The sequence below is a fragment of the Bacillus rossius genome, chromosome 6 (assembly GCF_032445375.1).
Source record: "Bacillus rossius redtenbacheri isolate Brsri chromosome 6, Brsri_v3, whole genome shotgun sequence".
Lineage (NCBI taxonomy): Eukaryota > Metazoa > Arthropoda > Insecta > Phasmatodea > Bacillidae > Bacillus > Bacillus rossius.
In genome coordinates, this window is record NC_086334.1 from 35,065,022 (window position 1) to 35,091,675 (window position 26,654).

The 26,654-nt window shown below is 37.9% G+C and overlaps 1 protein-coding gene across 2 annotated transcripts in view; it reads right to left on the reverse strand.

Moving 5' to 3' along the window:
• The window catches only part of LOC134533025 (matrix metalloproteinase-2), a 460,455-nt gene that overhangs the window by 14,141 nt on the left and 419,660 nt on the right, over window positions 1-26,654 (reverse strand). For both annotated transcript variants that reach the window (XM_063370165.1, XM_063370166.1), the window contains exons 4-9: window positions 17,725-17,871; window positions 15,370-15,509; window positions 6,553-6,711; window positions 4,936-5,471; window positions 4,636-4,774; window positions 3,569-3,728 (exon numbers count right to left, since the gene is read on the reverse strand). In XM_063370165.1, the coding sequence (XP_063226235.1) occupies window positions 3,569-3,728; window positions 4,636-4,774; window positions 4,936-5,471; window positions 6,553-6,711; window positions 15,370-15,509; window positions 17,725-17,871 (1,281 nt within the window). The remainder of the gene's footprint in view (window positions 1-3,568; window positions 3,729-4,635; window positions 4,775-4,935; window positions 5,472-6,552; window positions 6,712-15,369; window positions 15,510-17,724; window positions 17,872-26,654) is intronic.

Consider the following 26,654-nt stretch of genomic DNA (forward strand, 5'->3'; position numbering starts at 1 on the left):
AGTCAAGAGACCCTTGAATTCCGGCAACTGCAGCTTCGGCAACTTAACGTTCGAAGATGTCTTGGCAATTTGATTGCGTTGTTTGTTCTGGCCTGTTTCGTTAACAGTGATCTTGTTAAATACTTCCTGTATCCTATAGTAGGCTTCATCAAATTCCTCAAGTTCCCTTTCGCTGGCTTCAGATTCCACTAACGACTCGGTCTCTGTAGCTTGAATAGCAAGTTGCATGTGATTTTCTTCAAAGTCTGTCTTCAATTGGTGTAAATCGGTACACGTGGCCTTGAAAAGTCCCGCGCGACTCGGGTTGCGCTCGACTTCGTCGGCGAGCGTCAGAAGTCTTGTAATGCGGCACTTAACGAGGCGCAAACGCGTTTTGGCTTGATTTGACATTTTAAGTAACGGTCTTGAAAACGTTCGGACGCACCGGCAATACACGAACCAATGCAAGATAGGTAACCTAGGCCTAACCTAAAACCACATGTGTTGCCTATAATTGCTTGCACGCAATCAAAATTACGTAAAATACATTTATGAGCTCAAATAATACAGTGTTTGCGTATACACTGATATTTCCTTGATAGCACAACACTATAGTCCCGGATAAAGTCACGCACGCGATTCGTAACGGTACTGCACATGTCTATTTTTGAACAAAGAAGACCGATATCTGAATGGCTTTTACGTTGTTTATGCGATCCACCGAATAAACTGGCTCAAAACATACAGATATCCGGCCCGGAGGACCAAAAATGTTCACAATACTGAATTGAAACTAATAGTTTAGCTGCATGACGCCCAGCATCGCGGAGAAACGGTAAAAGACTGACGAAACTATTTACAGATGGCACTGCTGAACAAGATGGCCGCCACAGTGGCGCACTCACGATCGATGGCGCCAAATTCAAATATCCAAACCACCACACATTCTAGCACTATGCCCAAACAATTAGTATGTATGTGAAGTACAGCTAATACTATATTGTCTATAGCCCGTCCCACTCTTAGATTGCAGTACACGGCTTATGGCGTGCGCTGTTGCCAAATCTCTAACGCATTACGAATTTTAAGAGATGTGTGTCTTTGTAATTCGGATCGAACAAGAAGCATTTTAAGAAATCATATTGTAATTTATAATATTTTATACTATTACACATATCAATTTGTAATAATGCCACTTTTATGTAAATTTCAAATAAAAACTACCTATTGTAGACAAAAATTTCTTATAGTTTTCTTTTATGTTCTAAAAATCCCATTATATATATATATATATATATATATATATATATATATATAAAATCACATTTTCATGGGCCCGATAAATGCCGTATTTTTGGACAAGTCATGTCCAAAATGATAAATAAAATACGGTAATGGAAATTCTCGGTCGAGTAGTTATGGGAAAAATCTAAACAATTGGGTCGAAATGGGGAAGATTTTTTGAAAAACAGAAAAATCGTAACAACTCCCATAATATGAATAATATCGCATCCGTTTTAACGTATAACTCGGAGTACCTAATGCCAAAAAATGTTTTCTAAATAAATTTCTGATACGACCAACCATAAATGCATGGGTTCGAAAAATATTTTCACCGGACAAAAAAAAGTAACTGCATTAGTAGACACCTTATCAAATCTGTTTAAATTGTTTGTAAATATCATAATTTTTTTCCAAAACTTTGTCAAAAGCAATTTTTGATAAGATGCTTGGTGTTGAGAAAGATAGAAAAATAATTCAAAATTTTGTACCATCATCGCTATTAAATTCCTTCTTATTTATTTGATACATTTTACATATTATGTTCAAGATTCGATTAAAATATGTTTTGTAACAACCATTACTGCAAGGGGACGAAAAAAATATGGGTTTAAGGATATAAAAATCCCTTTTTGTTCTAATGTAAAGAAATATAATCATCAAAATCTCCCTGCGCCTTTAGGCTGTGCCGGTAAGGAAATTTTTTTAACTTTAACTTACAACAAGAATCTGTTCACACACATTTCATTCATAGGAATTTATACGATAAATGTAACGTTAACTTGATTAAGAAATTAATAATATCACAAACCTTTTAATCACTATCGCTACCGCTGACCAATGTTGATACCCCTTCCATAAGAGTAGCACAGAGCTGACCAGAAGAATGGTAAGCTTCCTTAATTGCATTGCACACACTCATATTTTTTGAAAAATACTCAAATACATTCAACACAATCTTGCGCTCCCTCCCGCGTAGCCTACCGATATAATTTATTTTTGGTGTTATAACTTCCATATTTTATATGTACGTAATAAAAATAAATGTAGAAAATAAAATTACGTATGTTAATATATAATTTGTTTGTCAAAATTATAACTGTAACGAGTCACCGGACACAACGCGTGTCTTCGTCGCGAGACGCGATACTAACTGGCAGGCTGGTTTTCAGAAATGCGTGTCTAAGGAAATACATGGTTGACTAAGGAAGCCATGTATTTGAAATTGCTTGCAGGACAGAACCCCACTTATCTAAACACACGACCCTGTTTCATCTTACGACGGCAGCTTGTGAGAGAAACCTCTATTGCAGCGCGCTCTTGTACTGATAAGACACATCTTTAACAGCTATTTACACGGAAACTGTAGAAGCAAATGAGATGGAGCTGCTTTTAAAAACTAATTCAATTCATTGTGAACATTTTTCACACTTTCGTCCCCCATCTATTATTTAATAGAAAAAAAGTTTTCAGCTTGTCAACTTTTTGATGTGTCAGTTTGTGAGAAAATGCATTTCAATATATTAAAAAAATTATTTCAGTGAAACCTGTATAGTTTTTGTCTTAAAATTTGTTCGGTGGCGTTCTAAGGCATTAATTTATTAAAAAAAAAAATCTGAATGAAATATACATGTATGTTTTTTTTTTTATGTGAAACATCTCGGAATACTTCAAAACAGTTCGCAGTGAATAAGTTATGTTTTTTAATTTTTTCGGACACTTAAAATATTGTTAAGTGTTCAAAATAAGCATTAACTGATGCATATTTTGATGCTATACAATATTAAAAAAAGCTTGGTCCAAAAATTAAAATTTTAATTTAGTTTGATATTTGGCAAAAACGCACGAAGAAACAAGGACAGCGCTAACGGCAATCGGCGTGTGTTAGAGAGAGAGAGAGAGAATGAGCCCATTTACTTCCACACTGCAATCTAAGAGTGGGATGCTCTATAGATGGTGGAAACATGTTAAATAAGACACCAAAAGCTTAATTTCAGTGCTAAAGTTGTTAAGACCTGAGGTTCTATAATGAGAAAAATATTTTAATTTTCTTAAAATAATTTTTTTTTATTTCTAATTTTTAACTCTTTGTGCTTTTATTTTGTGACATGTTTCAGGTTCTACATATTTTTACTTGCTGTTTGATACATCAGTAAACAACAACCTTTATAAGAATAATTTTAGTAATTGAGAGAGTGTTGTTAGGAAACTTGTTAAATATTAACCAAGTATATACTAGATCCTTAAAAAATTTTGTTTTTAGTAATGTCATAATGGTGAGGATTACCAAAATTCAATTTTTACGTACCTCCAGTACATAGTACCACTGTAGAAATACGTCTTGGAATTGTGTCCCCAAACCATTGCCGCATCTACTTTTTCAAGTGAGTCTGGCAACCCGAGACGAGAGATCAGCTTTGGATATCCAGGCTGCAGGGTTGCTCCTTCGAAAAGATAATACTTCTTACCTGTAAAAAATATATATATTTTTTCAAATATTTGTATCTCATTTATGGTAGCACATTTTTCTTGTAGGTCTATTATTAACAGGTGATAAATGTAACTGAAAAAAAAAATGGCCTAACAGCTATTTTTGCTATTACTTTTTTTTGTAAAGTAGTAGTAGTTTTGATAAATAATGTTTAAATGATAACTTAATATAATGTTTAAAGCAATTCTAGAAATTTCTTTTAAATGTGAGCATGTTGTTAGTAATACAAATCTGAAATATTTTTATATATATTTTAAAACACATTCTTAGTCAAAGTTGACAGTTTGAGCTTCTTAGACACTGATTTCACTACAGTAAAATATTTTTTTTTTTAGACAATTTTAACAGCAACCATAATTTCCAGTGTGTGGAACAGTGTGATAATATTTTGTGTATGTTTTTTGTTCACAACTCAAGACTCATGATAAGAAGCAAAAAAATAATAATTTACATATAGGTCTTCTGAAAAAGAATTTTTTTTTGAACACACATCTATAGTCAATTCAGGCTTATCTGATCGGTTAAATGGCAGTAAAATGGTAGATCACATTCTGGTGTATGCCAAATCACACAGACAGATGACTAGAATAAAAGTTCCTTAACTTTTTATCAAGTTTGCAACGTTTTGAATTATTGGCTTCTAAAACTGAAAATTACTTTTTCATTTTAATTAGAATAAGATTCCACTAAGTTAACAGTTTCACCTGTCTCGATGCATGTGTCCAGGTAACCAGGTTAATGAAAGTACTGTTTAGGCAAGTGGTGGAAGGATACTGAAAAAGTGGATCTTATGCATGGCACTGATGGAGGATACTCCACTGCCACCCATAATAAAGTTAGCGTGACTAACTTGTTAATAGTTCTATTGAATTCTGTGAACTCACCTATGAAGAAAACAATTTTTTTATCAAGTCTTTCATATACTGCGTCTATGTGAGTGTAGTTTTCTGGTATTTTCCATATCCTCTTGATTTCCACTGGATAACCAGCTTGCAGTCCTTTATCTCCGATGCGCCATAGGTACTGGAAAAAAAAATTATAGCCGCAAAATCAAAGCTGTTGGAAGGTAAAACTGATGTTAGCTACAAAAAATGTGAAAAGTATCAAATTTGGTCATATCATCATGAGAAGATACATTTCACTGCGCTAAATATGTGTATGTGTATTTTGCCAAAGATACTCACTCTGTCTTTGAATATGAACACTTCTTGACGAATAATAGAAATGGCATCGTAACTTGTGTCGCAGGTGTTTGGCTTGACCGGCTTCCTAGGAGGAGGTTCCGGGTCTCGAGGAGCGTCTTCATCCTGAGTTGGGTCCTGAGGAGGCTGGTTTGGATGTCGGGTGGGGTTAGTAGGATGGTGTGGGTACTCTGGCTTGACAGGGTACCGTGGCTTGCTCGGGTAGTGTGGTTTGTGTGGTGGGGTTGTGGGTTGATGTGGTGGCTTTCTCGGGTACTGTGGAGGCTGGTTTGGATACTGTGGAGGCTGGTTTGGATACTGTGGATGCTGGCCGGGGTTAGTCTGAGGGGGTCTGTTTGGATACTGTGGAGGCTGGTTTGGGTAACTGGGAGGCTGGTTTGGATACTGTGGTGGCTGATTTGGGTACTGTGGAGGCTGCGTTGGGTACTGTGGAGGCTGCGTAGGCCGAGTTGGGTACTGTGGTGGTTGGTTCGGGTGGTACGGCTGTATATCATCCCAGAGTTTTTCTTCTTTAGCTCCTGTAATTTTAAATAAAAATATTTTACTAGTGAAAGTACAGCAATCATCAGGAATAATGTTTGTTGAGAGGTCTTTAGTCAGGCATTGTATGGTTCACCAGCTTCTGTAATCTCGCACAAAGTGAAACAAGATTCCAGTTTTCCACAGAGCTACATTTCACATTTCAAGAGTCAATATCCATAATGATCTTATGAACACCACCACTTATCTGTATGTGTGTGTGTATATATATATATATATATATATATATATATATATATATATATATATATATATATATATATACATATACTTTTTTTTTTTAATTTTAAGGAGCATTGTATAACAATTTGTTTTAAATACTGTTGTAAATAGAGTTCTTTTGTATTCTCATTAAAACAATATTTAGGTACATTTGATAATCCGATAAAATCACTAATCTGGCATAGCTGTGGTCACCAACAAGCTAGATTAAAGTCCTTTCAATGCATGTATAAACTAGATCACAATATATGTACGTCTATTACATAAAAAATTTATAGTGTGTTTGTTACATAAAATTAGTATATAACAGATACTTTTTGATTTATAAAATTTTAAAAGCACTGAAATATACTTCTTGTAAACATAAAAACTGCTTGTGAAAGGCTTTCAACAGGAACAAATATATGAACAAATGTTCAATACTATCTCAGACTTTCTTGCAACTGGTGTATATTACATCATCACTTTATTCAAATACTCTTTATGTGTAACACTAACATGATATTAAACCTTTAATATCTTGAAAAAACTATCTCAGAGACAGTGATGTCAACATAAATTACACATTGATAGGGACAATTAAAACTTGCTAGAAAGTAATAATGATGTACCTAAAAGAGCAGATGATGGAGTTTTGGGGGGAGTGGTGTCTTCCCTGGAAATATTTGAATTCATGGTGCATAATCATACTTATTAAGCATTTACGTACCTAATCACTGAGTACAGTTACCACTATTGTTTCGTAACCTATTTATGTAGAGAATTATTAAGGGTCATGAGAATTTTGGAGCGTAAAAATGGCTGGATGAACGCTGGTTGGGAGGACTGAGAAAGTACCGTAAAGTTGCTGGATGCCGTAGCGGTCGTCCTCTGGCAGCTGGAAGGTGGGCTTCAGGCCCTGGTACCACGGGTACATGAGGGCACCCTGCACCGACGAGTGCGACAGCCCCAGCGAGTGGCCAAACTCGTGTGCCGCGACGGCGAACAGGTTGGTCCCTGCAAGCCGACACCCAATCATTTATTGACTGATGATTATATTCTGCCTCCAGAATAGTTAAATTGGGAAAAAAACCAATCATGTATGTGTTTATTTAAAAAGTTTAATTGATATAAAATACCAATATTTAATGAAAGAATTAGAAAAAATAATTAAAAAGATGGAATCCAACATACCTATTTTTATTGAAAATAACAATGCATTAATCCATTCAGATGTATGTTAACAAAGTTCTGTTATCATATTTGATGACTTTATTTTAGAAAAACAGAATTCATATAGAAAGACAATATTTCACTAGAGGAAGACATATAAATACAGTTTACTTTAATTTAACTCAAATTTATTCAAAATTCCGAATTCCAGAGAACCCGGGTTCAAAAACCAGTCCGGCCATCTAGATTTCAGTTTTCCAGGGTTTCTCCAAACTATTACTGGAAAATTCTTGGATGGTGTGTAATGAACTCATCAAAGAGAAGTAAGGTGGGTTAAGTCTAACCAAATAAATACATTTAGGAGTGCAGTGCGAATAGGAGGAAAGGGATCTGAGTGTTAAATTAAATGTACCCTCTCCAAAGCAGTTTAAAAGAAAGAAAATTAGAAAGTTATATGGTAATATAATGTAAGAGGTAGGCTATAACTTTCATTTATTTGTGCTTTCCTTGTATTTAAACATTTTTAAGGGGGAAAAAAATTGACCAGTTATAAGTCGAAGAGGACTATCATCTTTAATTTTGTAAAATACCTTGCCAAAAGTAATTGTCGTACTGATCAATGCAGCTTTACTTGCCAGCATTTCTAGAATTTAATCAAGGATTGTTGAATAATCTCAAAACAATGCCAGTTTGAATATGATTAAACCTAATTTTAATTGCTTAATTATTTATCTGTAACAATGTTGGGCTATAGGCTGCTGTCTGAGATTTTTAAGCAGCATATGGAGGTTGGAACTTCTTGTGTATAAATTATATTACCAGCAGACCTGCCAACATTCAAATTTAAAAAATCATGAGGTCCTCGATAAAAAAATTTCAGGCTCATAAATACAGGTTGGATATAAAAAACAACAAATGAGAATCTTTAAATTTAAGTGACATACCTGTGCATATGTTACATTGTCTCTGCTTCAAAATTTATTTCAACAAATTATAGGTTGCAGATTTAATTTAGTTGAACATAATTTAGCGCTGTCATGTAGTGATCATGCAGGGCCGCAACTAAAAAAGATGTAAAATAACATCCTGCTCGTGTAACACTATTATCACTGTTCACAGCAAAATTAATTTTTTTATTGGAAGCAATACACTTCACGTGTTAGTTGTGTTTTTTTTGTAGCGACATGTTTCACAATGTCTCCTCTTCCACTATGCGAGATAGAAAAATCAGCACGGCACACGCTACAAAACGCAAAATTGCTTCCTTTACGTGACTCGAGTATTGATGGAAACTCGTTACTGTAAGCTTTCGTAAAACTTGTTTTGTAACTTTTACAAACAAAATCTTGGGGCCCCGAAAAATCGTGAGGAAACAATATTTTGGCGTGAGGGCGTGAGATGGACCTTAAAATCGTGAGCCTCACACCAAAATCGTGAGAGTTGGCAGGTCTGTACCACGTAATAAACAGTTGAAATAGCCAAAAATATTAATTTTGTCTTAAATGAAAATTAATTAAAATCAAAACACCAACTTGCATTGAAATATTATCTAACTAATACATTCACCGATTTGCGTATACATTATCCGACAATCATTTCACCCTGCATTTGAAGGAAATATAACCAGCATCAAAGAGTGCTAAACGCGAAGAGTGCTCTCTCTGACGTAGTTCTGACGCCATTGCGAGAGATATAAGCGAACGAAAGAGAAGTATTTTGGCCAACTGAGACGCCCGCTGAATAACTCGAGAAGAGTGCTTGCTGTTGCAAACCACAGGCAACATAATGTGCAGGATTCATTCAGGGCATATAGTTTGTTGTTGCACAGCGTGAACTAAAATACATTCTTAAAGACCGAAGCAGATACTCGCATGACTGCTGTGGCAGATAAGCTGCTCCACTTCCGGCAAAGGCCACGCTCCACTTCCTGCTCTAACAGGTGCAGCCCATCTGCTGTGGTAGATAGCAGCACTTGTTACCAGCAGAGCTCTGATAAGCTTATCTCTGTACTTAATTGAGCGGGGAGGAAACTGGCCGTGCTTGGCGCAACAACAGCTGCAGTGTTCAGACGGAAAACATGGGCTTTCAAACACACTGGGACTAGGTACTTTGGTTTTTAGGTGGATTTCAAAGAAATACTTCCTATTGTATAACCGTTACCATGGTGCGACTTTCGGACATTTTTTCCTCTAGTTTTTCATTTCATGGTCCAAGACCTCAAAAGTATTGTCAACTCAAAAGTTTATATTTATATTATCACAATTTTGTGGACATGATAACTGTTACAATTTTTCACAAATCACTTCCTAACTGATACATAAAATCTAGTAGATACATAAAATCTTGGTCAATTTCGTTAATGGGCAATATCCGACCAAAGGGGTAGAAATGGGGAAGGTTTTTTTGAAAACAGAAAAATCGCTGTAACCGCCATATCATGGAAAGTATCACATCCGTTTGGACGTATTATAATTCGTAAGAGTAATGCCGAAATCTTTTGTCTGACTATGTTTTTGATAAGACCAACCATAACTGCGGGGGGTTGAAAAAAACAAGGGTAATTGGGAAAAAAAATCATAACTCCCTTCATAGGCACATCAAATTCGTACAAATGTTGTATTATCTAAAACTTTTGTATGAAACAATTTTTGATTATATGAACCATTGCTGCAAGGGGTTGTAAAAGTTTTTTAAAAAATCATAACTCCGTTCAGATTATTTGTAAATCTTATAATTTTTACCTAAAACTTTTGTCTGAAACAATTTTTGACATACAAAGAGTGGAAATAACAAGGGTAGAAAGACAAAATGTCATTACGTTTTTAAATAGATATACTATCAAATCAATTATAATTTATTGCAAAACGCCTAAACTGTAGATATCTAAAACCTTTGGCTGAAACAATTTTTCGTGAAACGAACTATTACCGTAAAAACAGGAGTTGAAATTTAAAAAAAAAAAAAAAAAAACTTTCTTAGTATCAAATTAATCAGAATTTATTAATAACCATCTTAATGTTACCTTAAACTTTTGTCCAAAAATTTTTTACACGACTACGTATTAGTTCAAGGATTGAAAATAATTGTGTTTGAAGATCAAAAATACTTGCACAACTACTTTAGTAGGCACAATATAAAATTCAGTAATACATTCAATGCTGGAAGCTGGATGCATTAAGTTAAAACCATTCAAAATACTTTCGCTGCATGGAATATGAGAAAATGTTAAAGCAATCGTATTTGGAATTGGCGAACATATAGGATGTTTAGTAGGCTACATTGAGTTCTTAAAATGTTTCAGGAGTTCATAGAAGTTTCCAAAATATTTCCAGAAGAAATAGGTACATACTTCGAAACTACCTACACGCCTGTAGGATGTGCCGAAAGGGATTTTTTTTTTGTGTTGTCACGCCAGCATCTCTTCTAGTTACGCGAATTTTGCGTGACTCCGAAATACACAGATGGTGGGACGCACTTCACAGGCCTGTGCTGCAGCCAACGGAGAGTGGAAAATCACCAGGCCCCGGCGCCTCTCAGCGACGCGGGCTGCGGCACATTGGCGAAATTGACGGCGATTGCGGGGCATCGCCGTCACAAATCACGAGGTCTCGCTTCACGACACCGGGTCACAGCCAGCGTTGGACCTCAACATGGAGGAACCAGTCGAGTTCGCGCTATACAAGCTGAGCTTTATACCTACAATACAATTTCTTGGACGTACGCCATTGCAGTTTTGCACTGTTTGTCACAGAAAAAATTCAAAAACTCAAATTAAGAATTGAAATTAAAACATAAACCCTCCATAGAACATGCCTTAATCAGCTGATGTCAAACATACATATAAACCCAACGATGAACCTAAACAGGTATTAGGTACAACACAACGACGAGGGCACAGACGAACACATTCAAACAGACAGTACAAGAAATCCGTAGAAGGTATTTAGTCATGAAAAAAATAATAATAACAGCACAGACAAACACAGTGGGCTAACAACGACGAGGCAATTTCAACCATAAAAGTAAATTCAATTAGACAATAAATTTGGACAACACTGAGGCCAGACAAATCCGAGAAATTTCCGGATTTCTACCCATGACGAGCGACAGACACGGTAAACACGACCTCACTCTTCCGGCTCTGGAAGCCAACTGTCAGGTCACAAATTGTTCAAACGTGACACTACTATCTCAACGGATCAGGCTATCGGGCTTATTACTTCAAATATTTGTAGCGTCTGCAGTTGCTGCTATAACAATTCGTTCATCGTTTTTTTTTATCGCACCTCGTGCTTATTTTCAACTCACAAGAACCCTCTTTAAGAGTTTTCAAAATATTCAAAAACCTTTTAATTTTTCATGAAAAATAATTTTCTTTCAAACATGTGCTTGTTAACAACAGAAAACACAACTAGGAAAAGCGGGGCTGGCGTAGCTTAAATGAAGATCCAACTGTATGGAACTACGAAAAAGCCTTCGTTGATTTGAAGAGCATTCTTTGTTGGTAAGTCCGTAACATTACTGGGATTTCTAACAAAGTTATCACGAATATCACGTCGAATATCACGTGCTCAACCCAGAAGGAATGTAATCCGTGGGAGTAATGGGCAAAAACCAGTGGTCTGCAGCATTCGCTTTATTATTTAACGACAGAATATATTTCCAGTGTTTTTTATACTTGAGTGGTGTTTGTCTTTGGATCGCAGGCTATTTAGACGCGCCCTGGAGGACTAAGAGGTGTAAGCATCTAACCTCGGTAACGAGCATAGTCGTGTGGTCTCACGTTGCAAATAAACTTATAATACGAAACTCGGACCAAAATTTAACGTAGAATTCTTTAAAGTAATGCCGAGCCCGATAAATTTACGGAAACTGTGTTTTCAGGTACATTTCTGGACGCGAATCACACGTAGTTTCCGCACCCGCCGCTGGAATTCGCTGCCGGAGCAGCTACGTCGACTAACGAATCATTCGATTTGAAGAGTGAAAGGTCAAACAATATAATGAAACGGCTCCGATAAAAGCGAAAAAAGACTTTTAAAAAAATACTAAACCCTGAAATTTAAACCTGATTTTCGACAAGGAATTTTATTAAAATACTGCCCATCTTTTTAAAATTTCATTAAACAGTTAATACAATAAAGTTTCCCTTTGTCTTTGTTAACTTTTCTTCGCACCATCCGCCACATATAGCAGCACAGTGGTTACACATTTCCGTCCCATGCGATTTCCGTTCCATTAACGAAACTATTCCTACGAAATGCCGTATATCGAGAGCTAAGCTGTTTACACTTGAAAAAAAAAACATGAGAAACTGAGAGAAAAAGACATGCGGCAGCAGCCAATGATGAACACTTGATTATGTACACGTTTGTGGAATCTATGGTGTCAGAAAAAATTCGCAAATTTTTCATAATCTACAAACAAATATTAATTCAGATCATGTGCAGAATTGTAACGTTTATCTATGTGCCGTAAAATAACGCGGATTTTGTGTAAGTCCTTAACGCAGCGACAGTACCAAGTGATATACAACTTGTTAAGTTACCATTATATATATTTTCTTTAGTCAAGGGCGGATACAGAATGCAGCCAGCGAAGGGCGAAATGAAATTGTTTAATATTATTTTAGAACATTTAGAATTGAAATATTTATTTAGTACATTAAATTTGTGGTTCAAAAACATCATATTATCTATAGCATTGCAGTAAAATAATACTTAAGTATGTTTGGAAAACTATTATTAGGAATTAGGAGAAAATACGAAAATTATGGGGGGGGGGGGGGTTTTGGCAGGCCGCATTATAGAACCGCTAGTGTTTGAGTCTGAATAGTCAAAGTTACCCGATTAAAAGTTTTCCCTGTAAGTCGTACAAACAAATTCTTTTCTTCAGAAATTTAGCATGTTGATTTTATTTTGAATTGTTATCAAAATAAGATTTATTCATGTTCGCGTAAAAAAAAAAAGTTTGTAGTCTTATTATACAATAATTTGCTGGGCTACCGGTTGGGAAGTTCAAAACTTTTGATTAAATACCTGAACATAAAAACTACAACACTTTATTTGTTTCGGTATTTTTTTTATTCAGAATAGTATTTAATTGGTCTTTCAACTGATCTCAGTCTGATGTTGAGTTCTGCGACCTTATTTATATATTACAGAGAGAGAGAGCGTCGGCAGAATGCGTCACGGACTTCAGCCGCCGAAACAAAGTGTAATATGGCGTTACTTAAAAAGAAAGGGGGTAAACGATAATGCAAATGAAGATTGTGTGTGGTTGCAGACTGCACGGAACTCCGTCTGGGTATCTGCGATGCTGATCGACCCGGTAGCGTGGTGCTATAGCCGCGAGAGACAGGGCGAACTGCTTCGCCGGCACAGAGCTGACCTGGTATTCGCGGTCGCGAGCTCTGCTCCGCGGGAATGCGTCATGCGCGGACATAGACACGTCGTGCATGTGCGACACAGACACACCGACCCCATCAAACCGTCAACCCGGGGGCCACGCTGGAATCCGTGGCGAGATCTCTCGCCCCTCTCCGACAGTATCAAAGGAAGGGGGGGGGAGGGCTGCCTAGTGAGGCGGGATGACAAGTGCGACGCTCTCCGGTGCTTCTAGCGCGGTGTCGCCTCTAAGGCCCGTTTATACAGGGGTGCTGTCATAACTTAGAAACACACAACTTAGAAACACACAACTTAGAAACACATAACTTAGAATTTTCTAAGTTATGACAGTTATAAGTTATGACTTTCTACGTTATGACGTTTCTAAATTGTGTGGTTCTGCGTTGCGTGTTTCTAAGTTACGTGTTGCTAAGTTATGACAGTTCTAAGTTGTGACTTTCTAACTTATTTGGTGTTCCCGTTTATACACAACAAACGGAAGCGGAGACGGATCACACATAGCAGATTCTCTACATCAGTACGCAGACGGAGACTGATTGGCTCGGAAAATGTTGATCTCTTCCGTTCACGTCGCTCCGTGCGTCCAATAGAAGCCGAGTACTTGGCTGCGGTTGGTAGCCACGCTTGTTTGTGTTCTAAATACGTTTAAAAAAATTGTCTCAAGTACAATAATATATGTAAATTCAGCGTGTGGTATGATCTGGAAGCGTATTTTTTTTTGACGTGATAACGTCTTATAAATCGATGAACGCCGGCTGCAACCACGAAAAATTGTCACGTTCCGCCTGAGCCTGAGCGTGCAAGAACCTGCCAACCACCGTGCAAGAAAATCTTCTATAATATGAAACAGGTTAAGGGTGGGCTTTTTAACTAATTGTTCGTGATTATATTTAAGACAAATTATTTAAATAAAATTTGCAAAAACTGTAAATAATATTAGAAAATTAAAAAGTATGCAATTTTACATCAATGTTTTCTTATGGCGTTATGACGTAAAATGATCGTCCGTAAACCGACTTTACAGAAAACGTCCTTTTTTTTTTAAATTAATATTTCGCAACTTTGAAATGGAATTTCCTTGGTTACCACTTTTTTTTCCGTTTCCGTGCACTGTGAAACCAGCAGACGCTATAGTGAAATGTTCCTGGAGATCCGTCTCCGTTTCCGTGTCATTGTAGGACGGGCCTGGACGCAAGACTGTGGGCTGGCGTCACTCGTACATATAGTCACTTTCGTGAACATCTTTTTGCCCAATGAAACTTTATATTAGTTAAACTATACCTACTGGAATTACATTTTGTACACTTTAATAGTCGTAAAAAGACGTAATTAGAAAGGCGGTTCCATTTTTGTGCCAACGTCAGCTAGAATGCGTTGTGAAACAGTTTATAGCCTCACCTTTATTTTTAAAAAAATTGGTTGTGTGTATAGTCGGTTTACGGACGATAGTTTAACGTGACAACGTCATAAACAAACATTGATGAAATGATTGCATACTTTTATGAATAAAATTGAATCATTTTTATTGAATTATCACTATTTTGTATGGATACAAAGAAGGAGTGAAATGAATTCTACAGATTTAATTGATAAATTTACTTTTATTTGCACTCATTAATTCAAATATGTTTATTACTTTAACGAACAGATTATTTTAACTATAACTTTTATGCATGTTTGCTATTCAACTACTTCCAATCTGTGCTATTCTGTTAAGGATAGGACGCGATGATAGGAAAAGTAGGAAACGAATGGGGAGTGTTTCACGTTTAGTTTGCCTCGAAAAAGTCAAATAGATGGGTTGTTCCAATCGAGTGTGGAAGAGAGATAGATGCGGCGCAAGCGTAACAATGAGCGTAACGGGACAATGTGCGTAACGGGACAATGTGCGTAACGGGAACACTTTTTTCGTGCGTGCAGCCGGCGTTCATCGATTTATCAGACGTTGTCACCGTCAAAAAAAAAAAAAAAACGGTTGCCGATTTGTTGCCTCGCTGGTACTCTGGTCCGGCCCGCGAGTCGGGTTCGCGGCCGCACGTGTTAGAACACCACCACCTCCGAGGGGCTGTCGTCTCGGAGGTCGACCAGCACGCACCTTCCTCCTCCTGGTCGTGCAGCAGCCAGTTCTCCTCCTCGTCGAAGTGCGCGTCCCCGCCGCGGCCCGTGCCCGGGAAGAAGGCGTGCGCCAGGATCTGCCCCGGCCCGTCGAAGGGGTAGCCGTCGCCGTGGTAGCCCCTGCGGACAGCCACACACCTGGTCCTCAGGGGGCTTCTTCGCGGGGTCGTCCTCCCAGGGTCCCGTAACCAGCCCGGGGTATGATTGGGGAGGGGGGGATAGGACCACGACGGACGTCGCCGATCGGTTTTCTCTCTCGGGGTGCTCCTGTTTCCACCACACAATCTCACCCATCTCGTCGCCTCACATACATAGTAACCAGGGGCGCAACAACAGGGGGGGAGGGTATTTCCCCCCCCCCCTCTGAAACCTTGAAGTGGAGGCAAACGGGGACAAAGAAAGCGCCGTGTAATCAATTTTTAGATAATAAAACTGCTTAAATAGCACCATTTTCCACCTTGAAATACCAAAATTTCCCCGGGGGAGGAACCCCCCCCCCCCACCACCACCGTTTCAATAGGGGGGGATCGATGATTCTTTATAAAAAGGTATATTCCCCCCCCCTTTGGAAATTTTAGTTGTTGCGCCCCTGATAGTAACTAGTGGCATTGATGGCGCCGAAACTTCAAGCTTTAAAAAGAGCCATTCCTTCATTCGCTCGTGAGATAGCCTATAATATAAAATACAATTTTATGAAGGAAAAAAAAAATGGAAAGATGCCGCAGTAGATTTTACTCCCGTCACGCCATGCGGGGGCTGAATACACGGGTTTGGGGTAGTTTGAACTTCTATTCGTGAAAGAGTGTGCTCGGCAATCTGGAACGGTATGACGAGTATTTTTTTTTTCCTTCACGGCCCAGACTTGACTGATAAATAAATTTAAATAAAAACATGACAACACGTTGCTGCAAATTTCAAAATTTCAACAGCCGTGCTTTAACTGACATAATGGATACGTGAAATTAATTTCGAATGGTACTACAAAAAAACACACATACACTTTTGTTAAAAATTAATTGAAAGTTAAGTAGTATAATGACGCAGAACAAAAAATTTTAATGTACTGGTAATGAACCACAAAACACTTACTTCATTTTAAACACAATTATAGAAAGTTTTATAATTTCAACATTGATTAAAAACCCGTTCGCCATGTCACATTTGTGACATTTCCATTGGGAAATAGTTGTTCAGTAATGCCCACAAAATGTTTCAACAGAGCAGCCTGTATCCATTACTCTGTTCGCGTTGGCTACTTTTTTTTTTTACTTTTTATATTCTTATTACTAGAAGAATAACTCAAGTTACTAAAGTCAAATACTTCCAAGGTACTCCTGGAACTTACACTTTCTACACCTTCTCAAGGAGGTGGTGTGGGTGGTTGCGAATTACTGCTTTTAGTATCAGGTTTCGTCATGTATCTCTATTTTTCAGGTAATACATATAAAAATGTGTGTTTCATAGATAATTACGTATATGACAGTTATAATACTTACGGCAAAATAACATCTACTTATTGCAAATTTTAATGGTAAAATAAAGCAAAGGATAAGATTTCAAATATTACAGAAGTTTTTTTTATCTTACTTACATCGTTAAAACATGACGTATTAACATTTTTTTTTATATTTTATAACTGACTTATACGAAGATTTCGAAGAAAGACTACTTAATGCAGTCGTTACATCGTGGTACGACTAAACTATACTAAACTATATTAACCAATTTTTTTTATTTCACCGTGGGTCCTAAAAGTTTATATTTATATGTATAACTTTTTATGGACACAATAAATACTATTTTTCTGCAAAAAAATATAAATAGGAAAGGTTTTTTTTTCAAACATTGAAAAAATAATACTGCAAAATTAAATTATTGTTATGAATAATTAGTATTACGTAGATTTTCGAAAAGAAAAAAAAAATCACTCAGAGTTGCTTGGCTTCTGGGTTGTAGCCGCGTCTGAGAGGCGAAGATTATCACCAATAATGTTTCGGTAGACTTTTGCAGTCACCATCATCAGGGTAGAGACAGGTAACTCTACGCGGTGGCGACCGCGACCTTCGACCGACACGTCGTCGGTGACATGTTCGCTCCGGGGACGCGGCTACAACCCAGAATTTGATGTCAAGATTTCGGACATGCGCCATTGCTAAGCAACGGCGTGTGTCCAAAAGCTCACATCAAATCATGCACAAATCTTTGGAAGATAATACAACCCAGAAGCCAAGCAACTTCAGACAATAGCCTGCGATTATTTTGTTAAACTCCGTTCATCAGCACTGATGCTGTCATCCTGGCAAGGCAGGCAGGGGAATGGGGAGTGACCACCGACCTCTGGAAGTAGACGAGGATGTCGGCGCGGTCGCTGTTCACCTCGCGGAAGGTGAGCTTGGAGTGCTGCGACCAGACGCTGAGCGCCCGGTCCAGCTCGGCGCGCACGTAGCCCGGCTCCAGCGCGCGGAAGGTCTGCGTGCGCAGGCTGCCAACACAACGAGAACACACCGCCGCGCTGTAGCACCCACACCCACACGGCGAGCAAGATAAAACAGAAAGAAAAAAAAATTGGTTGTCTGTAAAAGTCGGTTCACGGACGATAGTTTAACGTGACAACGTCATAAACAAAACATCGATGAAATGATTGCATGCTTTTATGAATAAAATTGAATCATTTTTATTTTAATAACGAAACAATAAATACTTGAAATTATACTAGTAATCAGATTTTTAAAATGCGAGAATAATTAACCTTTATTACCAAAATTGTTGTTGTAATAAGCAATGAAAATCACATTAACTTCTCACTTCACTTTATAAACAGTCGCCGAAACAGTTCACGTGTAGATGACTTGTAATTAATTTTAAAAACTGGCGTTTAGCTATAAAGTTTAAATATAATTATGAACAAGTTTTCATATAAATAAACTGTTATTAAATATCTGTCATCAATTATATGAATCACCATAAATTTTAGTCAATTGTAACATAACCTTTTATTACTGCACTCACCGACAGCGTAACGGAACACTTCGTAACGGAACAATGAGCGTAACGGGACACAACGTAACGGAACAATGTGCGTAACGGAACACTTTTTCGTGCGTACAGCCAGCGTTCATCGATTTATTAGACGTTGTCACGTCAAAATGATTCAATTTTATTCATAAAAGTATGCAATCATTTCATCAATTTTTTGTTATGACGTCACGTTAAACTATCGTCCGTAAACCGACTTTACAGACAACCAATTTTTTTTTTGTGGCCGTTCGTTGCTCAGAATATTCACCTTAAATGTTTAAGATTATCTATATTGCATTACGCAACAACCGAAACACTATGTTAAGATGCTTTCTCTTCTGTTTCAAAAAAAAAAATTAAAAACTGCATAGCCACAAAGTATGAGTGTTGAAAATCATAACCTCAGTTTCAATTGCAAAAAAAAAAAATACACACGTGCACATTTCTGCACATAAAGTAGCAATTTCTGCAAAGATAATTCAACATTGTTAAACATTTTTCCAAAGCATAATATCTTGCCATTATAATTAATATTCCACTCCGTTAATACACAATTCCATGAATTCTAAAACAAATAATGTTTGTAAAATTACTTTTTATTTAAGTTATTATGTTTAAAAACTTCTATATTTTATTTATATTTAAAACTTAATTTTTGGTACTGGCATTTCTCAACCACAAAGCTTTTTAGTGGCCATATTCCGCCTATTCAGTTGCGCCCCCCTGAATAATACCGGACATCTGTGTACTAACAACACAGACGAGAGAGTGGAGAATAACATATCGGCGTAAGGTGTAACTACAAAAATATTTGTAGATAAATTGTTAAATTATACATAACATTATCTGGTGTGAAACTTGATTATAAAAACTTTAAGAACTTTAGGAGGTTTATATCTCCTACAAAAATGTATAGTGACTAAAAAAAGGAATTATTTTTTTCAAGAGAAAAGGTTGGTACCACATGTATTAAAACATATATATATACGTGGTTGATACTGGGGATAACGTCTGCGATCTGTCGGACTGGCGTGACAACAACTCCAGGTTTGCACACAAAATTCTTGGGGGTGTCAGAAAAATAAAAAATTAATAAAAATTTCACAATTAACACTTAAGAATGGAATTTCATTATTTTTAGTATTATCACTTATTAAACCTGAGCTTCTTAAATTAATTTTCCACTCTCCTTGAAACTAGCAGAACAAAACATCATCACAAAACAATTTCACGCAAGAACCTTAGAATTTTTGCTTTCGAAATTGCTACTAGTCTTCGTGAAAAAAATATATATAATAATTATAACATTAAATATTTACTAATCTATGGCCGGATAATCAAACTGATGATGAGACTTATCCCGTGCGGGAAGCAAACGCGTCCCGAAAGAACGGCCTTCTCCTGCTGACGGCCGCCAATCACAAGGAAATAAATCGCTAGCGCAGGCATACCTATGCATAGGGCCATGCATATTTCGTGAAAAGGAACCAAGGCTAGCTGAACGTTACATCACTGTAACATCGTCTGCATTCCGTGATTGGGTGAGTTTCTTTCAAGTATACGTCGATTGTTAAAACACCAATCACAGTAAGTCAGCGCGGAAGCAAACGCATGCTGAGTGGCTCGATTAAAATAAGGCGCCGACTTCTCTCGCAGACAGCTGTGCCAATCACAAGGAAGAAACTGTTGGTGCGGGTGGTATCTTGTTGCAGTCTAATAGGCGTTCAGATTTGTTCGCGAAAAATGCCTGCCCCTACCTATGCACGATGATGATCTGTTTGCGAACACTGGCAACCACGCGCAGCTGTTGGCGGACCACCGCTGACGCAGGGCAGAAGTTGAAGGGAGCGGAGTTGAACGCGCGCGGGCTGGGCTGACGTCGCTAACGACCTCGCCGCTTGCACGACGCGGCATCGAGCGGCGACTCGGCCGGCCGCGAGGGCCGCCAGCGGTTTGACGGCCGGCCTCTCGCCGGACGAAGACGGATGGGGGGCTCCGTCGACGTCGAAGCGAGCTCTCCCCGCAACCCTCCAGAAGGGGATGGCGATGGAGCAGGGATGGTTCGGAGAAGGGGGAGGAACACATGGGGTGGCCACGTCTGCCATGGTTGCATGGTAACCGGGTGAAGCCATTCATTCCCCCAGATAATGACCCTGCGCCATGTTGGTCAAAAGTCCAAAAAAAAAAAAAAAATAGCCAGTCATGGGGACTGACAACAGAAGTGAAAACTTAAAACTTTAATTTAAAATGTGCAATATGACATCATTTCTACGTCAGATGTACGTAAGAAAATGATTTTTATATTATATCAGTACGATGTCAGCATTATATCGTTTATCCTTACATCATTTTTTTAGTCACAATAGATGTCAGTGGTATGTAAAAAATTCATTACCTAGCTATGACTTACCGGTGATGTCAGACGCAGGTCATGTATTCACGTGGTCAAACGAACTTCGCGTACCGTTACTACAGCATATCGGTGACGTGAACCCAAAAGTTTTGCCCCCTAACAAAAATCGCGCAACGCGGCTAAGGAAGTTTTCGCTTCAAAATTGCATTTTGCTGAAGTGAATTGTTTGCATCGTGGAAACAGTTTTAAATGATTGTATTTCGTGGGAATTGCTGTGTTTTAACGACGAAGATTCTAATTAGTATTCGCCAACCATCGTCAGTCGCTGTCGAGCACCACGCCCGAGACGGTGACTTCAACTACGTCTCCCTGACGATTCCTAAAACAACTCCGCGGCAGGAACTATCGGACGTCCGCACAGACGCTGGGCAAACCCCCCCCCCCCCCCCCGAGGTGAAATGCGGCCGGTAATTTGTTAACTTCGCAAGGGGTGATTCTGTTTCCTGTTGCAAAAACAGGGCCGGACAGCATTTATAGTGTTCCTGAAGGAAAAAAAATGGAGGGAAAATATTACCAACTTCCCTCACCCCCGCTTTTTTTTTCTGACGCCGCACAGTACGTTGGAAATGCGATTCGCTGCCATGGAAACTAGCCTCGAGAAAAAAAAAGATGTTCGAGGAAAGGTGATTAAAAAATAAGGTTCCCGAGGTTGAACAGCTAGTAGATGGTTGAACTAGATTAAATGCAAAATATCGCCAAAAAATGGAGTACACTCGGAATATGCGACTACGTCATATGACCACGACGAGGATAACGTCACGACTCCTCAGCAATGAGGATAACGATTCAGATGATGAAGATGATTTCGTTTACAATGTTAATTTTGTGTTTTTTATATTCCAATTGATACTTTTTTTATAATCAACCCATTCTGTATGCAGAATAGGGAGCAGTACTCAATTACACTAAACTAAACCCATGTAAGACTGATGTGCTTCTGCATAAATGTTAAGCAATTCGAATTCGGTATCGCACATTGAAATGGGGCAGCAGCTCACGTCTTAAGAGGAAGCCGTGGTGAAGTGTCCGACAATTCTGGAAAGATGGGGGGGGGGGGGGGGAGGGTATTTGAATTCAGCTCGTGGCAACGTCCGACACGTTACCCATCTGTCAGTGTTCAAGTATATCGACACATCAGGTGGCGAAAAGCGAGAGGGCTGACTACCACAGCGTTATTTCAGTGACAAAATTTGAGAAAATAAAAATTAAACTCTTTATAATGTTGAACCTCAATTTAACTTGTATCACTTTCATTTCACTAATAACATGTAATCAATAGTGGCAATCGTTGATTTGATACATTAATTTTGAAAAATCGGCCAGAGTGCACGGATATATGTACTGAATTACGCTATTTTTTTTCGTGCGTGGGCTAATTAGGTGTGTGTATGAATATATATATATATGATTAACGTCCTTCTTACCCCTTTTCCACCATAAGTTTAAACAATGTCCGCTACGTTATTTTTACACGTGGAAAAATTCCTTTAATCTTGCTTCACTCGTTCATAAAATAATGTTTTCATAATTCTGTAACTTCGAACAAAAACCAGCCTGAGTCACAATAATTGGGAAACTCAACAGGAGGGTAGAAAAACTTCTATTTCGATGAGAATGTGTTTTTTGACAACCTCCATGTGAGTGATACTGACCAGAAAAAATCTTATGATTTATTTCTTCATAATGAGGTACTTTTTCCAACAGCCACAAGTATATAACATTGTAACTGGACCTTCGTTTGTCTGGCACAAACGTAGTTTTTGAAAACTTTTTGGGCAAGTTACGAATTTATGGTCCGCTATGAAATGAGCTTTTAGTTCATAATCTACAGAAAGGCAAAAACTTGACCAAACTGGATTAGGGCACGTTTGGCTCTGAGGTACAGAAATTCGGTCGTATGTTAGCAGGTTATCAGTTGAACTTTCCGAGTGCGGTATCTATTACGAATGTTTTAATTTATGGGATTGTGCAAGATCTTCTGAAGACAAACCGTTGAACGTGACTCGGATACACGTTCTCCTTAAAGTCGTAATGAAGGTAGGGTACTCGCAGAAATTTTCTTCCCACAAAAATATTAAAATAAATAAATAATCTGCAGGAATAAATTTTTGTGGATGAGGTTCTTCAATCCTATTATAAAAAAAAACAGGCATGACGACACATAATTTTTCAGATCGTATGTTGGCATTAGTCAAGCAAAGTTTTTATTAATGACCAACCTGCAACTTAAAAAATTTTTAACAATATTTTTAGTAGACCATGTACAATTGTGCCTTTCTTCAGAGCGCTGATATACCACAGATCGAAAAAAAAAAAAAAAAAGTTATTTAGTTGTAGAAATTGAAATTATTGTAAAAGAGGACAATATTTTGAACTTTTAAAAATGCTTCCTACGAATCAAGATAACATTTATGTTTCAGAAAGTTAAACATTTAATTAAATGTGATTCAATGAACGATATGTCGATAACGGCTGTTGTACCACTGGAACTATCCATAAACATGTTATTTACGAAAGCGGTGAAAATAAGCAATACTTTGAACTTTATGAAACCATTTGCGTACCTCATTACTTACGTTAGTAGACTTTAATAGGTTGTTCTTCCCATTGAACCAATAGAGTATGACCGAAAAAGTGAATTTTTTTCCAAGGTCCGTTTCTAAAATGTTTCTTACGTCTTGATTTAATACTGTCAGATTAGAACAAGCGCCGTAATCTTTGAAAAACGTTGATGTAAAACATCAATTCGTACAGACAAACAATCCTCTCCTTGAGCTATCAAGCAGTTGTGACATTTCAAACGCTCTGAATAATTCATGTTTCCTTCGAAGCGACAAAAAAGAAGCAAATTCTTGCTTCAGGAACATTTTCTGAAGAGTTTCATTTATTTTCCTTTTTCTCTCTTTGTTCCTTTCTTTGGCATTTTCAAAACAAAAAAAAAATATCTGTTTACGACTATTAATCCTTGGCTTTACTTTGACTCAAAGGTTTCATTTTAAGCTATAGTCGAAATATATGTTAAAAAATAATTTTTGATTCACATAACAAACCATGTCTGACATTACAAGACTGAGATGTGTTTTGGAAATACACTGTTTTTGTGCTGTTTGTTGAGTGATTTCACATATTGGATGGATCATACAAAGGTCCTTACTGTAAATTACTTTTCTAAATAAATTTAAAAAAAATCATATTCCACGTTATATGAGTAACTAAGAAAACAAACGTTTTATACCGAGAACATAAAATTGTTTTCGATTTTGAAGTCGTTTAAGGTTTACGCTTACGTGGCGAGCATGCTAGTCCCCGATAGAAACAGTCGATAAACCTAAACTTTTTGTAAGCACCAGACTCCAATAAGCATACAGTTAGGAATTTTCAGAAGACGGTAGTTGGTCTTTTTTTTTTTTTTTTTTAACTCTAACACCCAAAACATTGCGGAAATGGTGCTTGACCATATCTGATGATTTTTAGGAATTATCAGGCGGAATGTACGTCGTTAAACACAGTCACTTCATAAAACACAGTCATTTAAAACAGCTCCCGCAATGCAAACACTACACAACAACGTTTTATTGGCGTCCAACAACATGGCACAGACCATGAGCTGAAAAAAAATAATAAAAACCTGCTTCACCCGGTTACTATGTAATCATGCAGACGTTGCCAACTCCTGCCAATAGGGCTGGGAAGTTACGTTCCATTTTTTTTTCAATCATCGTGAAACGTGAACACTAAACAAACGCTCTGAGCAGAAGTTAGCTCTATCCGCCCTATCCGGCCGCCCGGGACATAGAGCTTGGAACAACAACAGCCTAAGTCATTCCGCACAACAACGACAATTTACAACCGAGTTTTTATATTTTTACAACAAAATGTGCAAACATAACGATAGAACAGTTACATGGTGACCTTAATTCATGTGTTTACTATCAATAAAAATTAAATTTAGAGCGCAAACCATCGTACAGCTTTCACCAAGGCCTCTGAAGGCCTCCAATGTGCTGTTTTCATGGAGTATATCACAAACATAATTTTTTTTCCCGGCCACTTTGGCCGTTGGTACCGATAGAGCTGGTACATAGGTACCTTCCTACAGGTATAGACTACCAAATAAAAAATTAATTATATTATTAAAATTTATAACTGCGACATTCTTTTATGAACATACTGTATTGTAAATTATGACTGGTTGAGTTTCAGATCTGGACCCCAAGTAGCAGCCACGCAATGGGTGTTGCCGAGGTTATCAAACAACAATATAATATATATTTTATTAATTCCGGTATACTGATAGGAAGGAAACCTTAAAAACATTGGCCCATTGTTGTTGATTTGAGAAGAGAGGAATTTTTTTTTTCGCCCCTCTCCTAGACTCGCGTGTCACTGTGGATTTTAACGATATTCACGCCGTTAGTTTATCGCACTTCTCGTTCATCATCGTAAAATATTTCCATGTGCATACTTCACTCTCTGACGCGACGTACATCAAGTCCAAAAAGACGAGGTGAGCAGTATATTTTATGACGAAAGACGAAACTTTATATTTTTTCAACTCTCTACGTTGGAAATGTGTTTTACATACCGACGCAAGAACGATTTTTCTGTGGGGAAGGGAAAAAAAAAAACTCACGTCTCTCCGTTTGATCGATAACGCGAAGGTGGCGTCTTAAAAATGACCTAAATAGTGATTAAAACGCCAAACAATCGAGTAACCATTGTTTTTATACCTGTAAACATAGCACATGTTTACGTCAGGTATCGCAGCAACGGCAATCAAACGTAAACAAAAGATGAAATGAACAGTTTCAGCGCTCTGTACTGCTGTTATAATACAGACGGCCTCATTTTTTTTTTTACTTACAGTTATGAATGAAGTATAAATACACTCTATTCTTTTGAATATTTTTTTTGTTTTGTATTTATGTTTTTTTTTTTTTTTTTTTTAGCTATCTTGTGTGCTTTCTTTCAATTACTGAAACTATTCATGCGCCTTGTGGGTCTTTTTGACCGCGGCGAGCACCTTCCCCCTTGCCCCGCGCCCAGATGAGACGCGCACTTGGCTTACGCTGGGACCGGCATGGCCCCCACTAGGGTGGGGCTGGGTGGACCCATGGGCCTGAGGGGGCCCGGGCCCAGTCCTACGCATTTTTTTTTTTTAATTTTTAAGAAAAACTTCTTTGCTGAAGGGGCTACGATTTTTGAGCGTTAAGATAATTCTGATGCAATGAGGGGAATAGTCAGGTACGTGGTGGGTGAACCGGTAGAGCAGGAGAATGCGTCAGCGGCGACGCCACTCCAACGCATGTCACTGTTAAGTAAAATAATTTTATAAATAAAGTTTAGTTTCAACTTACAAAATAGTTACCATAACACTGTATTTTTGGGTTAAATTACATTCTAAAAAAAAGAGTATGGATGATTAATAACCACGCAGTTATAATGTAGCACGCGACTGTAAAATAGGGGGGTGGGGGGGACGTGTCTGATCCTGGGCCCAGGGCCCGTAATAGAATGTGGAGGCCATGGGGACCGGCCATGCATCGGTGACGTCAGTACGACAATATTCCTGGGCGCGGCATACTTTCCGATTGGAAGTCTATTCCGCCAGCTTCAGCACCCGGAGTTTCTGGAGATTCGTGCAGAGAGTGAAGAGGTTTGATTTAGGGAGAAGTAGGTTTTTTTTTTTTTAAGTGTAAAACATTTCAGCTCTCTGTGCACGGCATTTTGGTAGGAGCGATTTCGTGAAAATGTAATGGTAGTCGATGAACGGGTAATGTGACACAAAGACGGTGGACAAACGTGTAGCAACATAGACCCATGCATAGTCACAT